This window comes from Oryzias latipes, chromosome 21 (genome assembly GCF_002234675.1).
Source record: "Oryzias latipes chromosome 21, ASM223467v1".
NCBI lineage: Eukaryota > Metazoa > Chordata > Actinopteri > Beloniformes > Adrianichthyidae > Oryzias > Oryzias latipes.
In genome coordinates this window covers 14,447,040-14,461,672 of record NC_019879.2, presented here as the reverse complement: position 1 = coordinate 14,461,672, position 14,633 = coordinate 14,447,040, and the positions used below count along the sequence as shown (strand labels likewise).

Sequence of the window (14,633 nt, the reverse complement as noted above, 5' to 3'; positions counted from 1 at the left end):
AAAGACATTCATAAAGTTAAAACGTGTGTGACAGAACCTATTACAATTTCAGATCATAGTCCAGTAGTATTGACACTGGATTTGGGGCAGGAACCGTGTTTCAAATATTGGAGAATAAATGTTTCACTGTTGAAAGATACTTCAATTAGAGAGGAAATAAGGTCAGCTATAGCAGAATACTTTCATTTCAGTGATAATGGATCGGTCTCACCCTCAGGTCTATGGGATGCAGCAAAAGCCACTATAAGGGGAAGATTAATCTCCATTGGGTCTAAATTAAAGAGATTTATGCTTCAAAAACAAATTGAAACTGAAATAAAGAAATTGGAGTTTGAACACAAATAACAGAGAAGTCAAGCGATCTTTGACAAACTTAAAGAAAAAATAACAAAACTAGATGAGATACTAATCCAGGGGTCGGCAACCCAAAATGTTGAAAGAGCCAAATTGGACGAAAAAAACAAAAAACAAATATTTCTGGAGCCGCAAAATATTAAAATCCCTATTTAAGCCTTATAGTGAAGGAAACACATGCAATGTGTATCTTTATTATCTATATTAGCCTGCTATTAAAATGACTAAGTTGCTACAAATACATAATGAGCATTATTAATAATTAAATGTTTTTTTGCCCTGCAGTGCATTCTGCGGAGAACAACGCGTCACGTGACTGCTCTGTTGTGCAAGTTTAACTTCATTACAATATTGTAACGACCCGGCCGGGACGTCACTTAAGCGGGGAAGATAAAGCCAAACGGCTAGCGTAGTGGCGTCATTGGAGAGCTGTCCGTGCCCCATACACCGCACGACCCCGGATGGTTTCAAGCAGAAATAAACGGGAAGCCCACCGACATTCCTTTTCAGCATCAAGCCCATTTATTCAAGCACACATAAACAGCCAAAACAGCATGGACGTCACTTCAATTCACAACACTCTCACTCAAGCCCTGTGTCCGAATTACCGCCCTACGCCCTATATAGTGCACTATATAGTGCACTATATAGTGCGGTCGCCATTTTGTAGTGCTGTCCGAATCTACAGTTAAAAAACGAGTGGACTAGAAAAATTTCCCAGAAGTCTCTACGAAAAACCAGTGTGGATCGATGCTCACTCGATTGGCGAATATTGACCAGAATGCACTGCGTTTGGACCAGAATGCATTGCGTATGAGCCACAATCCATTGCGTTTGAATTATTCGAAAATGGCAGCCGGTTGGGCAAGGAAAACAACCGAAACATGTAAGTATATTAAAAAGTATCTAGTATCTATTGTAAAATATATTGGTAAATACATAAGATGATGTGTTTAATATGTTATATTCCTCAATCGACTATCTACATTGTTTTGAAGCTCATCAATTTCGGTAATGCTAAAGCTAACGCTAGCGCGAATTAGCGCCGAATGCTAAAAAACAACGCTAGATATTACATCAAAAAGCAGTGACTTCTAACCGTAGTCATAAGTTATTAACACATGTTTTAAATGTGTTTATATATGTAGGGACAGACAAGGATGAGGAAAATCTGATCCATCTGTGGATGGAGAAAGATAGCCTGTTTGTTTTCAGGCAAGCTCCTGTCGGATGGGAGTCAAGTCACTTGTTGATGATCATGATCAGATTTGTCTTCATTTGTTAATAAACGGTTAATCGTTGTCTTATTGGGGTAAAGGTTTTTGTTGAAAGAGGAGAGGAGAGGAGGAAAGAGCAAGAAGGGAGGAAGAGCGACAGGAGAGTCTGTTAAGCTTACTTGAGTTGAAAATATTGCTCAAAAAATTTAATGTTGCCGTTGTTTTTCCAATTTGTTTAATAAATGCATGAACAAAAATGAATAATTTACATGTATTATTTAAATCTGAGCCTTTTTAACAATCTCAAAAGGATTTTCATATAAATATCAAATGTACACATTTACAATTTCGTTTTATATGTTAACATTTATTTTTACACATGTTAACAATAATTGTGGTCCTCCAGAGTCATGTGTGTCACAGTTGGAGCTAAAAGGAAAGCAGAGATTTGCCCTCGCAGACGGACGCCACTGTGCTCGTCCTGCATGTTCCTGGTGTCGTCCTGCAGTGGCTCCCAGCAGTCCCCTTTGCTGATGCACAGATTGTGCAGAATTGAACTACAGGCAATGATTTTCATTGCAAAGGTTGGTTTTACTCCCAGTGCCCCCAGAAATATTGCTCTCCTCCTCATCTTTATAATGCCAAATGCTCTCTCTCCACCACAGAGCGTGTTCTGGAGTGGTCCTGGTTGTAACAGGCCTCAATCACATTCCTCATGGGTCCCCTGTAGGATGTCAGCAGGGTGATGGGATGTGCAATGCAGAGATGCCCACCATCACCCAAAAGGATCCTTCAGGTGGGTAATGTTTTATTTACATAAATTAGGCTTTTACGTAAAACCTGTGAATCATGGATTGATCCTGGATTCCCAACAAAAATATCTCTAAATTTGGCATTAGAGTCACATACAGCCTGCAATTGAATGGAATAAAAAAGCTTCCTGTTAAAATAACAAGCTGCATTTTCTTTTAGGGGCTTTATTCCCATGTGGCAGCCATCGATGCTCCCCACGACCTTTTGGAAGGTGGAAGACCAAGCGAGCTGCTAAAAAACCAGAGGTGACTAATGGCAGTTCATTCCCACTGGGAAGCTGGATGACCCTGCTCATCAGCTGGAGGATGCGGTCTGCCGCCCTGTGGACAATGTCACTCACAGTGGACCGTGGCATGTCAAAGGCCCTGGCTACCACACCGTAAGATGTGCCACACGCCAGCCAGAAAAGAAATACCAAGACCTCAGTCTCTTGTCCCCCCATAGTGTGAGGAACCCGAAGCTGCTCCACCAGATGCTTGATGGTCTTGCCGAAAATCCGGTCTTGTGTCGGCGTAAAGGGCCAGGACAGAAACCTTTGTGTTTGGCTAAGCAGTAGAGACGTGGAAGACCCAGTAAAATGGAACAATAAATTATTTCATTGAGGAAATTAAATTTCAATTTTTGAATGTTTATATTTATTTTTGATGTCTTACATTTTAGTTTATGAATTATTTATGAATGCTGGAAAATCTCGTGTTTTTTTTTACTGGGTGAAGAATGAAAGTATTTAAAAAATGAAAGTCTTTTTGTTTTAAACAAGTGATATGGTTTGACTCTGAATAAAAAATACTAAACTTTGAACTCACAAGTGTTTCATGTAATTAGACTATACAACTCATAATCCAGTGTTGAAAAAGAATGTTAAACTCTTACCCAAAAGACTGCGTAATCTTGAGCACAATTAGTGACAAATGCTTAAGTTTAACTAAAAAAAAACTTAAAGTTTAACTCATAAGTTGTTCATATGTGGCCAGGGCATCCAGAGGAAATCTTCTGAGATGTCTGCCTCTCCTCCTTGCTGTCCTGTGATGCTGCATATCTGCTCGTTTTCGGTTTGATCTCACGAAAAACGCTTGAATTATTGCCAACAGGAACACGGACAGATTCATATTCAAAGCTATTTACAGTAAGGTAGAAGAGAAAACTACTGAAAAAAATGCCTCCTCCCAAGAGCCCGGGTTTATTTCTGAACAAATACATTAAATCAACACCAATGTGTTTGTAATTTTATCATTTATAAATCAGCCACGTTTTCCATGATCAGAACACTGCAGATTCATAAATAGTCTTTGTAAAAATGTTCATATTTATTATGTTTTTACTTTGACAAATAGGTGTCATTCTCCGCGTTAAATAGTAGTTCGCCTCCAGACCAGGTGGTGGCGGTAATGTGTCACTTTGTTTTCGTGTCAAGCGCCATATGAAAACACCCGAAAGAGAAAAGTAGTGAGCATGGGTGTCCGAATTGCTTTGAAAATTCAGAGAACTATATAGAGAACTATATAGTGCCGCACTATATAGGGTTTTAGTAGTTAGGGGTTAGGGTAGGAATTCGGACACAGCCAAGGTTTTACCCCAAAACTCCCCACTTTCCATGAGTCTTAGGGGCTGAAGGCGGGGCTAACCCCCGGGTCGCTAAAATATCAATGAATTATGATTCATTGCTTAGATAAAATTAAAGAAATGTAATAAAGAAATCCGATTTTTGATGTCATTTTTATTTTGAGGATTCGAACAAAAGAATGCTCCCCTGGCATATCTGAAGTTTACTTTGTAAATTCGTGTTTTGTATTGTACTTTCGTTTTGTACAATAAAGTTTTAAAAAAAAGTTATATTGTAGTGGCGGTCATGTGCATTTTAGGTCTGTTAGCAGCAGGGGATTGTGGGACGTGGTCTCTTGATCTAATTAGGGCTCAGCATGAGCGTTTCTGTTTGCCCATATGGCAGTTTTGTTGTTCCACCTTAGTTCATTCTTCCTCTTATGTTGTTTCTTTATGTTGCACCATAAGTGTGGGAGGGGGAGAGGTTGATGACTCCTGTGCAATGTTCAGTGTGGTGCGTGTTTTAAGTAAAGGGACTTGTAATGCCAGAAATGGTAAATGGCGTATACTTATTTAGCGCTTTCTACCTTCTTACAAAGGCCCTTTACAGTCACAGTCCCATTCACCCATGCACAGACACATTCACACACACATTCACACACTGATGGCGGCTCCGCTGCCGAACACTGGCGCCAACCTCCCACCAGAGGCAAGGTGGGGTTCAGTGTCTTGCCCAAGGACACTTCGACACATGGGCGTGCAAGGCGGGAATCGAACCTGCAATATTACGATCATGGGTCGACCGCCCTACCGCTGCACCACGGCCGCCCTCGCCCAGAAAGGAGACTATGCTCTCAGCTAAGCTTTCTGCCTGCTCCTCTCTGAAACTGCTCGGAGACGTGCCTTGTATGGGACACGGACATTTCTGCAGCGCAGCCAATTGATTGACAGCTCAACTTCCAGACAGTTTGGCTCCCGTTTTGCCCTGTGCAAGTGACGCTCCTGCTTGGCGTAACAAAGTTTTTTTCTACGCATTCTTACAGCATTGGAAAATGTTAATAATGTTTGTGTATTGTTTTCCTCCTACAGAAACCATATTAAAACAAAAAATATATTTCTATCCCCATCTTTTTACATTTTCAGCGCCAAAGAGCCGCATGCGGCTCCTGAGCCGCGGGTTGCCGACCCCCTATAACACAGGTTAAGCTAAGGTAGCCTTAGATTTATGAATCAAAAATACTACGAATTTGGTAACAAAGCAAGCCGACTATTATCATTTCAATTAAAAAAAACACAGGCAAGCCGAGTAATTCCCAAGATTAAACAACCTAATACCAATATTGTAATAATTAATCCTAGAACTATATCAGAGATGATTTTTATAAATATTTTTTATAAATATCTACAAATCAGGCATTACATCATGAGCCACAAAGAGAGAGACAGAATAAAAAAAAAAAAACTGCATAGAACAATATTTTACTACAATTGCAGAAAATGTTTTTCCAACTCATAAACACATCTCCAACTTGTATAAGACACTCTCAACTGCTGCTAGACAGAATACGTATAATATCAAAGAAAAATGGGAATTAGAATCAAACTGTATAATATAACAACTGTATAATCAAAATGCGATTCTTTCTCACTCCTCTGTTGATCTCTAAGTTTATTAGGGGTTCAACTACAGCCATATGTTGGAGGCAATGCAGAAAAATTGGGGATCATACACATATTTTCTTTGACTGCCCCGTTATTAGTGACTTTTGGAAAAATATTAAGAGGGAGATTCAAACAATGGTAGAACAAAACATTTCTTTGAGTGCCATGTCATGTTTGCTGGGTGAATTACCAGGGGACCTTGGTTCTGATCAGATATAAATAGCATGCATTTTATTATTGGTAGCAAAAAAACAGGAAATTGGAAAAAGGTCGCATCACCATCTTTAACAGAATGGAAACAAAGAATCAGATATTTATTCGGTGGAAAAAATGACAGCGTCTCTACAACTAAACACTGATGTCTTTGAACGTAGATGGCACACTGTTAAACTTTATTTGGGGTTGTAACTGTAATATGTACCTTTATTCATGGTTGTATAAGTATCTGTTTAACTGAACTACTTGTCTCATATTTCCTCAATGCAATTTTTGTTTTAATTTGGAAAAAAAAAATTGTACACCTCACTGGATGTGGACTTATAATCAAATGTATCTCAGGGAATTTTTGTTTGTTTGTTATTATGAGAAAGCAAAAATAAAAAGTTTAAAAAAAACAGGTGAACAGGTAGAGAGGAAAAGCAGGTAGAGAGGCAGGGGAGGGGCTTTGGCTTCAAACTCTGTCAGAGAGATGGAAACATGGGCGACAGATTAAGATACAGCTTTCACTGCGGGAGTTGAAGCAGAGATTTTCTCTGGGATGATTTTATGAACTCAACCATGGAAACATGATAACCAAGTAGAACTCTTCAAAATAATAAACCTGATCTCTCCACATTTTCCGTGTCTACCATGCATTCATATACACACCTCTCCATGTAGCGTTCAGACGATTACTTTAGCTGGTAGCTCCTTCCACACGCTGCCGCGGTTTTAAGCTTTAAAGAACACCCCCAACAACAGGTTAGATGACAGAGCCCATTAGGCGTCTCTTCCTGGTGCGTTCACAGAGCTTCAGTACATAAGACTCCAACAGCCCCACAGCCTAACGTAAACGGCTATTTTATATTCATGAGGGGAAAAAACCCGCCGAACCGACCCTTAAAACACCCAAATTATGCATACCCACCCAAACCCATTTTTACCCGCAAATTTAGAACCAAAATCGCCCAATTTGGCACTGCTGCTAGCTTCTCTTGTAGAAAAAATGTGCTCCCTCCACAGCTCACTGTGACGTTACCTTCTGTTAGGTAGTAAACCGCTCAGCCCAGTGGAAATTTCAGATTAAAAGCACTTCCATTGCAGCTTTACTTCTGTTGTGAGTAGGGTTGGGCGATGTCCCCTAATTTGGCCGTAGACGATGTTTGCTGTCAACCATCGGGATGGACGATGACATCGTCGGGGGGGGGGGGGGGGGGGGGTATTTTTACATTTTTCGTTCTTATATAACTGCTATTCGTTATTTTGCTTTTTTCATTTTATTTCCCAACTAATGGTTAATCCGCGATGATCCAGTATAAACTGAGGGAAGTGACTTTAACAGAAAAAGTAACAAGCAAAATAGAAAAGAAGTGGTCCGCTCCCGCACTTAACTAGCGAAGTGGACCGGCGGAGGGCGGATTTACAGCTTTATGTTTGATGGGAAGGGGGGGGGGGGGGGTACATGAGCGGTATGTGTGGGAGATTTAAGACTGCGATCCGTCCCGCAGCTCTAGGGGTACAAGCAACCGAACTCAGAACCGGGTCTAAACGTGTGTCTGAGCACAGTTCGGATCGTCAGCAGACACACAGCGGTTTGAGCTTCAAAGCAGAAATGTCGCTCAGTCCTTAGAAAACATTTAATCAGTCACGTGGATTTGTGTTTCCAGTCGTGTCCCGACTAAATAAAGGCTGATGTTATTCACAGGATGCAGCGCCACCCAAAGCTAATGTTGTTAGCCCGTGTTAGCATACTGCTAATCCTGGCTACGTTCAGAAAAAGCACTGACCACACGGATTAAAATTCAAATGATGAGCGAACAGGTGTTTCATAATAACCGTAACATTATTAAAAGCACGTTTAGAAGATCGTCTCGTATTTTACCGAGCTGACATGTCAATGTATATAGCCGCTCGCCGCTGTTATCGTTTTGTATTGAATTGTTACCTTCAATAAAGTTTGGATAAAAAGCCGCTCGGCGGAAGTTGTATCCTCTTCCGGTTTTCAAACTGCGCATGTGCGAATACTGCGCGTGTGCGAATGATTTATTCCGACCGAAATTGTGACCTTAGTGAACGTTTTTATATTCTGAAAACATTTTTCTGGGCCCATGTACACGGTTGGATTCTAATCCGACCATTGATCCCATCAAGATATTTTGTACATGTAACCGCGGCTTATGATGTCGACGCGCAACGTGGCGGGGGCGTGGCATCACGATGGTGGTCTCTCCATCGGGATGTCAGTCACCCATCACGATGGACGATGATATCGTCCATCGGCACAACCCTAGTTGTGAGTTAATGTGTTGTGAGCTGTTGTGTTGTGTTATTGTGTTGCGTTGTGAGTTATTGTGTTGTGTTGTGAGTTATTGTGTTGTGTTGTAATTTATTGTGCTGTGTTGTGAGTTAATGTGTTGTGAGTTATTGTGTTGTGTTGTGAGTTATCGTGTTGTGTTGTGAGTTAATGTTTTTTTTTTTTTTTTTTTTTTCCTCTTTCGGCTTCTCCCATCAGGAGTCGCCACAGCGAACAAGTCGCATGGTAAACTTGGCAATGTTTTACGCCGGATGCCCTTCCTGACGCAACCTTCTCAAACCGGGCTTGGAACCGGCACAGGGGTAGAGAAGGGAGTTGTGAGTTAATGTGTTGTGAATTAATGTGTTGTGTTGTAAGTTAATGTGTTGTGACCCTTCTTGGCCACCGTACTAATGCAGTAATAAGAAAATACAGTTCCCCAGAAAAGATTAAAAAAAATGTTCATTTGTGGTGTCAAGATTAACTGTCAGAAACTCCAAACATGTGGCTGTGAGAAACAAATAACTCATGTTTCTTCAAGCAACATTTGAATCTTCTAGAGCAAAATGATGACAGAGGCTGTGTCCGAATTACCGCCCTAACCCCTATATAGTGCACTATTTAGTGCGGTCGCCATTTTGTAGTGCTGTCCGAATCTACAGTTCAAAAATCATGTGCACTAGAAATTTCCCAGAATTCTCTACGAAAAACCAGTGTGGATCTATGCTCACTCGATCGGCGAATATTGCCCAGAATGCACTGCGTTCATACCCGAATGCATTGCGTGTGACCCACAATACACTGCGTTTGAATTATTCGAAGATGGCGGACGGTTGCACGAGAAAGAGGACTTAAAAATGTAGGTATATTTAAAAGTATCAAGTATCTGTTGTAAAATATATTTGTAAATACGTAAGATGATATGTTTAATATGTTATATTCCTCAATCCACTATCTACATTGTTTTGAAGCTCATCAATTTCGGTAATGCTAAAGCTAACGCTAGCGCGAATTAGCGCCGAATGCTAAAAAACAAACGCTGTTAAAATTACATAAACGAATGAGTGACTTCTAACCGTAGTAATAAGTTATTAACACATTTTTTAAATGTGTTTATATATGTAGGGACTGACGAGGATAATGAAAATCTGATCCATCTGTGGATGGAGATAGATAGCCTGTTTGTTATCAGGCAAGCTCGTGCCGGATGGGAGTAAGAGACACTTGATCAGATTTGTATTTATTTATCATTAAACTGTAATCGTTGTCATGTTGGGGTAAAGGTTGTTGTTGAAAGAGGAGAGGAGGAGGAAAGAGCACGAAGGGACAAAGAGTGACAGGAGAGTCTGTTAAGCTTACCTGAGTTTAAAATATTGTTCACAAAATGTAACGTCGTCGTTGTTTTTGCAATTTGTTTAATAAATGCAGGAACAAAAATGAATTATTTACATGTATTATTTAAATCTGAGCCATTTTTAACAGTCTCAAAAGAATTTTCATATAAATATCAAATGTACATATTTACATTTTCGTTTTATATGTTAACATTTATTTTTATACATCTTAACAATAATCCTGATCTTCTAGAGTAATGTGTGTCACAGTTGGAGCTGAAAGGAATGCAGAGAATTTGTCCTCGCAGACGGATGCCACTTTACCCGTCCTACTGGTTCCTGGTGTGGCTCAATATCTGTGGCTCCAAGCAGTCCCCTTCGCTGATGCACAGATTGTGCAGAACTGAACTGCAGGCAATGATTTTCATTGCAAAGGTTGGTTTTACTTCCAGTGCCCCCAGAAATATTGCTCTCCTCCTCATCTTCATAATGCCAAATGCTCTCTCCACCACAGAGCATGCCTTGGCGTGGTGCTGGTTGTAACGGGCCTGAACCGCATTCCTCATGGGTTCCCTGTAGGATGTCAGCAGCGTGATGGGATGAGCAATGCAGGGATACCCACCATCACCCAAAAGGATCCTTCAGGTGGGTAATGTTTTATTTACATAAGTTGGGCTTTTACGTAGAACCTGTGAACTGGTGACTGATCCTTGATTCCCAACAAAAATATCTCTAAATTTGGCATTAGTCACGTACAGCCTGCAGTTGAATGGAATAAAAAATCTTCCTGTTAAAATAACAAGCTGCATTTTCTTTTAGGGGCTTTATTCTTCAGTGGCAGCCATCAATGCACCGTACGACCTTTTGGAAGGTGGAAGACTCAGCGAGCTGCTAAAAAACCAGAGGTGACCAATGGCAGTTCATTCCCACTGGATGCTGGGTGACCCTGCTCATCAGCTGGAGGATGCGGTCTGCTGTCCTGTGGACAACGTCGCTCACAGTGGACCGTGGCATGTCAAAAGCCCTGGTTACCACACCGTAAGATGTGCCACACGCCAGCCAGAAAAGAAACACCAGGACCTCAGTCTCCTGTGCCCCCCCCCCAGAGTGTGAGGAACCCGAAGCTGCTCCACCAGATGCTCAATGGTCCTGCGGGTCAACCGATCTGCGGGTCTACCGGTCTGGTCTTGTGTCAGATTGACCGTCAGCGTGAAGGGCCACGACAGACACCTTTATGTTGGCAAAGCAGTAGAGACATGGAAGACCCTGTAAAATAGAAAAATAATTATTTCATTGAGAAAATTAAATCTGATTTTTTTGAATGTTTCATTTTATTCTGATGTCTTACATTTTAGTTTATGACGTATTTATAAATGCTGGAAAATCTCGTGGGTTTTTTTTGGCTGGTTTTTTGGATTTTTATTTAAATATTTAAAAATTAAAGTATTTTTGTTTAAAACAAGTTATATGGTTTGACTCTGAATAAAAAATACTAAACTTTGATCTCACAAGTGTTTCATGTCGTTAGACTATACAGTTCATAGTCCAGTGTTGAAAAAGAATGTTAAACTCTTACCCAGCAGACTGTGTAACCTTGAGCACAATTAGTAACAAATGCTTAAATTGAACTAATAAAAAAACTTTAAGTTTAACTCACAAGTTGTTCATGTCTGGTCAGGGGCATCCAGAGGAAATCTTCTGAGACGTCTGCTTCTCCTTGCCGCCCTGTGATGCTGCATATCTGCTCGTTTTTGGTTTGATCCCATGAAAAACGGTTGAATTATTGCCAGGAACACGGACAGATTCATATATAAAGCTATTTTCAGTAAGGTAAAAGAGAAAACTACAGAAAAAAAATGCCTCCTCGCAAGAGCCCGTAAATCGTTCAGCGGCACAAAAATAAATATTGCCATGGACTAATGACTTGAGGGTTTATTTATCAACTAATACATAAAATCTACACCAATGTGTTTGTAATTTTATTATTCATAAATCAGCCATGTTTTCCATGATCGGAACACAGCAGATTCATAAATAGTCTTCATAAAATGTTCATATTTATTGTATTTTTACTTTGACAAATGGGTGTCATTCTCTGCGTTAAATAGAAGTAGTTCCCCTCCAGACCAGGTGGTGGCGGTAATGCGCCACTTTGTTTTCGTGCCAAGCGCCATTTGAAAACACCCGAAAGAGAAAACTAGTGAGCACGGGTGTCCGAATTGCTTTGAAAATTCAGAGAACTATATAGAGAACTATATAGTGCCGCACTATATAGGGTTTTAGTAGTTACGGGTTAGGGCAGTAATTCGGACACAGCCAGAGTCCTGCTTGATGTGACATTAAAGCTCCCCGTACAAAAGCTGAAATTGTATAAACCTAATCATCGCATCATTTAGCCCTTTTTGTCCTAAATGGTGTATCGATGTATTTGTGCGTCCTTACCTTAAACCTCATCAACCACTTTACACGTCAGTAACAGCAGTTGGACAGGAGGAAGAACAGAAGAAACGTGTTTAGTTAAGTTAGTGGAAAAACTCTCATTCCTAAAGAAAAAAACACAGACACAAGAAAATGCTGGAGATGCATGTATCACAGAGTGATACTGAGGCAGGTCAGGGTAGAATGAGAAGGGCTAGGATGCATCAGAACTGAGAAGAGTCCACTTGAAAAAGGTGCTGAACAATGAAAGTCACTTTCCCTACACCATGCTGAGGGGCATTCTCACCAAATTCACTTAACACAGAATTATGTCAGCACACATGCAGGTTCAGATGTACTCATTTTCAGGCAAGGGAAGTTTTTGCTTCCAGTGCTGACATGCTAGTTGTCTTTTAGTAATTAAAGATTTTTCATTAATTTTTATACGTTTTCCCCAGCAGGCAAAGAACATTAATTGGCAAATTCACACCAAAAATCCCAGATTGAAAAAGAAAATACAGCAACCATTCAACAGTTTTGTAAACTTTAGTTACCACAACAGCTTTTTTAATCAGTTCTATGTAATTCATCTACTGCATATTTTTTCTTTAAGCATTTTCTTGGATTGATCTTTTTCTTTCTTTGCAGCATTTGCTAAGTTTACAGTTATAAATGTATATTTTATTTAGAATGTTGACCTACCTTAACTCCATGTCCAATGTCGTCTAGCACGTTGTAGTCAATGGGCTTCCTGATGTAGCGCACAGGCCTCTCTGGGTTGGAGGGGGCCACAATTTTATGAGAGCGGCAAGTGTTCTTGTTTGTGGTCAGGATACCGATCTCTCTCCTCGCCACCTTTTCCTTGTGAATGTCAACTGTCTGGAAAGACAGAGAACAAGATGTCAGTGTTTAAGATCAATGTTCAAAGATAGATAGATCTCTAACCCTCCACAGCTCCCACTGCCTCAACAGAGCAAAGAACATCATCAGAGACACATCACAACCCGGACACTCTGTTTGACATGTTGCCTTCAGGCAAATACTAAATGTCAAGCAGAGTGAGGACAAAAAGACTCCAGAATACTTTTTATCCAACTGCCATAAACATGTTAAATATAGCTAGAAAAAATAAAACCTGTACTCTTCTTGTAAATTGTAATAGAGTGGAAGTTTTCTTCATAATGATAATTATATACTAGTATTTTTTGTCTCTGGTTTTAACAATTTTAACACACACTGGATCACTTTTTATGCATTATTTATCATTTTGTCATTTTTAGTAATACATTTTTATTTATTTATTTTTAACCAAGGGTTGTTTAAGGTATGGATATGCACTGACAAGGAAGCACTATTAATTTCATTGTACATGTGACAATGACAAATAAAGATCTATCTACCTAGGAAATCTATATACAGAAACATTTAAATTTAGCTCAGAAAAACTCCATTTCAACTTAAGGGTAGATGTGTTGTTAGTCTGTCAGTCTATAAGAAGTCATTGGTCCTATAAGAGACACTGAGATTGCAGAAGCAAACAATATTTAGTTAATTGTTGTAAAGCAGTTTACTAATCTTTGAAAATATATTTTTCCAGATTCTTTATAACCCCAGAACCACATTTCACGATAAACTGTGTTCGCCCACTGTGGGTATTGTTGGAAAAATCTGAATATGGATGACAACCTGTGCTGAAGCCTGGAGCCACAAGGGAAAAATACATTTTCAATGGCACAGTCCACAGTATGAGGAATTCCTGTTTTATATTCTGAAGAAGAGAATTTTCTTCAGAAGTTTCATGCAGAGAGTTCTTATTTAAATGATGAAGGTTTTCAATCAGTGGTTCCTGCTAATGCTAGAATGAGTGACAGGTCTATAAGGAGGGAAAATTAACAAATGCAGTTCTGCCAAATGTGTGAATTACAAAAAACAGTAAGGTAGACAACTGTGCCACAAAAAGCTCTAAACCAATTTCAATTCAAGATCTCCAGCCAATCAGGACACAGAACAGGGTGTGCTGTATAAAAAAAGCAGCATAATCGTTTGAACAGATTGAGCAAAACCGCAAAAGATGAATTGCGACTTAGAAAGGGAAGACTGTCTTCTGTTCTACTTGACTGGGATTTTTAGAGGGGTTCATATTGGGGCATAGACTGTAGAAGGATGGATTAAAATATGTTCTATGTGGGTCTCGATCGCATGGCCAGACTGAAAACAAAAAACCATGTGGCTCTGATATTGTTTAGGAGGCCGGACCAGACATGGTTGTGGCCTGCGGGCCGTAGTTTGTCCACCCCTGGTCTAACCCATCAAACATAATTACCATCCCTACTTTTATGTGATGGTGATGTCAAGATGGCTAATAAAGTCTCTCAGTTCCCCACAGAAATCACAGCTAAACATTGTGCTAAACTGTTTGCAAATGTTTTTCATGACAGTAAGATAAACTGCTTTGTTCTCCTTGTAAAGTGTTGGAGTACCAACAAAAGTCAGTGATTGATGAGAACTTCTCAACTGTGAAACCTTTAAGGAGAATGGTATAAAGTTCTGGACTTTCCAGGACAGACATTTCACTAATCAGACAGCAGCCAAAAAGCTTACATATGTCAACCACTGAGAGTCAAACTAAGTCAAACAGAATGTCTTCTTGCACATAAACATTTGCACATATTTTATTTAATCAAACCCTTTTATGATGGTTTTTAAACTAGGTTTGCGGGCATGTGTGTGATCATGGTATGTATTTGGAATTACCACATGTACATTTACCATAAAACTGAATTACCCACATGTGTTAATTTA

General features: G+C 39.8%; 1 protein-coding gene and 1 long non-coding RNA gene across 5 annotated transcripts in view; one reads left to right on the top strand and one right to left on the bottom strand.

Moving 5' to 3' along the window:
• The window catches only part of LOC101175519 (abl interactor 2), an 86,617-nt gene that overhangs the window by 20,512 nt on the left and 51,472 nt on the right, over positions 1-14,633 (bottom strand). For 3 of the 4 annotated variants that reach the window (XM_023950600.1, XM_023950597.1, XM_023950599.1), the window contains exons 3-4: positions 12,534-12,710; positions 11,856-11,873 (exon numbers count right to left, since the gene is read on the bottom strand). In XM_023950600.1, coding sequence (XP_023806368.1) covers positions 11,856-11,873; positions 12,534-12,710 — 195 coding nt within the window. The remainder of the gene's footprint in view (positions 1-11,855; positions 11,874-12,533; positions 12,711-14,633) is intronic. The other variant, XM_023950598.1, reaches the window with a different exon arrangement.
• On the top strand, positions 2,169-2,776 carry LOC110017383. Its single transcript, XR_002292760.2, has 2 exons — positions 2,169-2,367; positions 2,544-2,776. It is a non-coding gene; the product is annotated as an uncharacterized LOC110017383 (long non-coding RNA).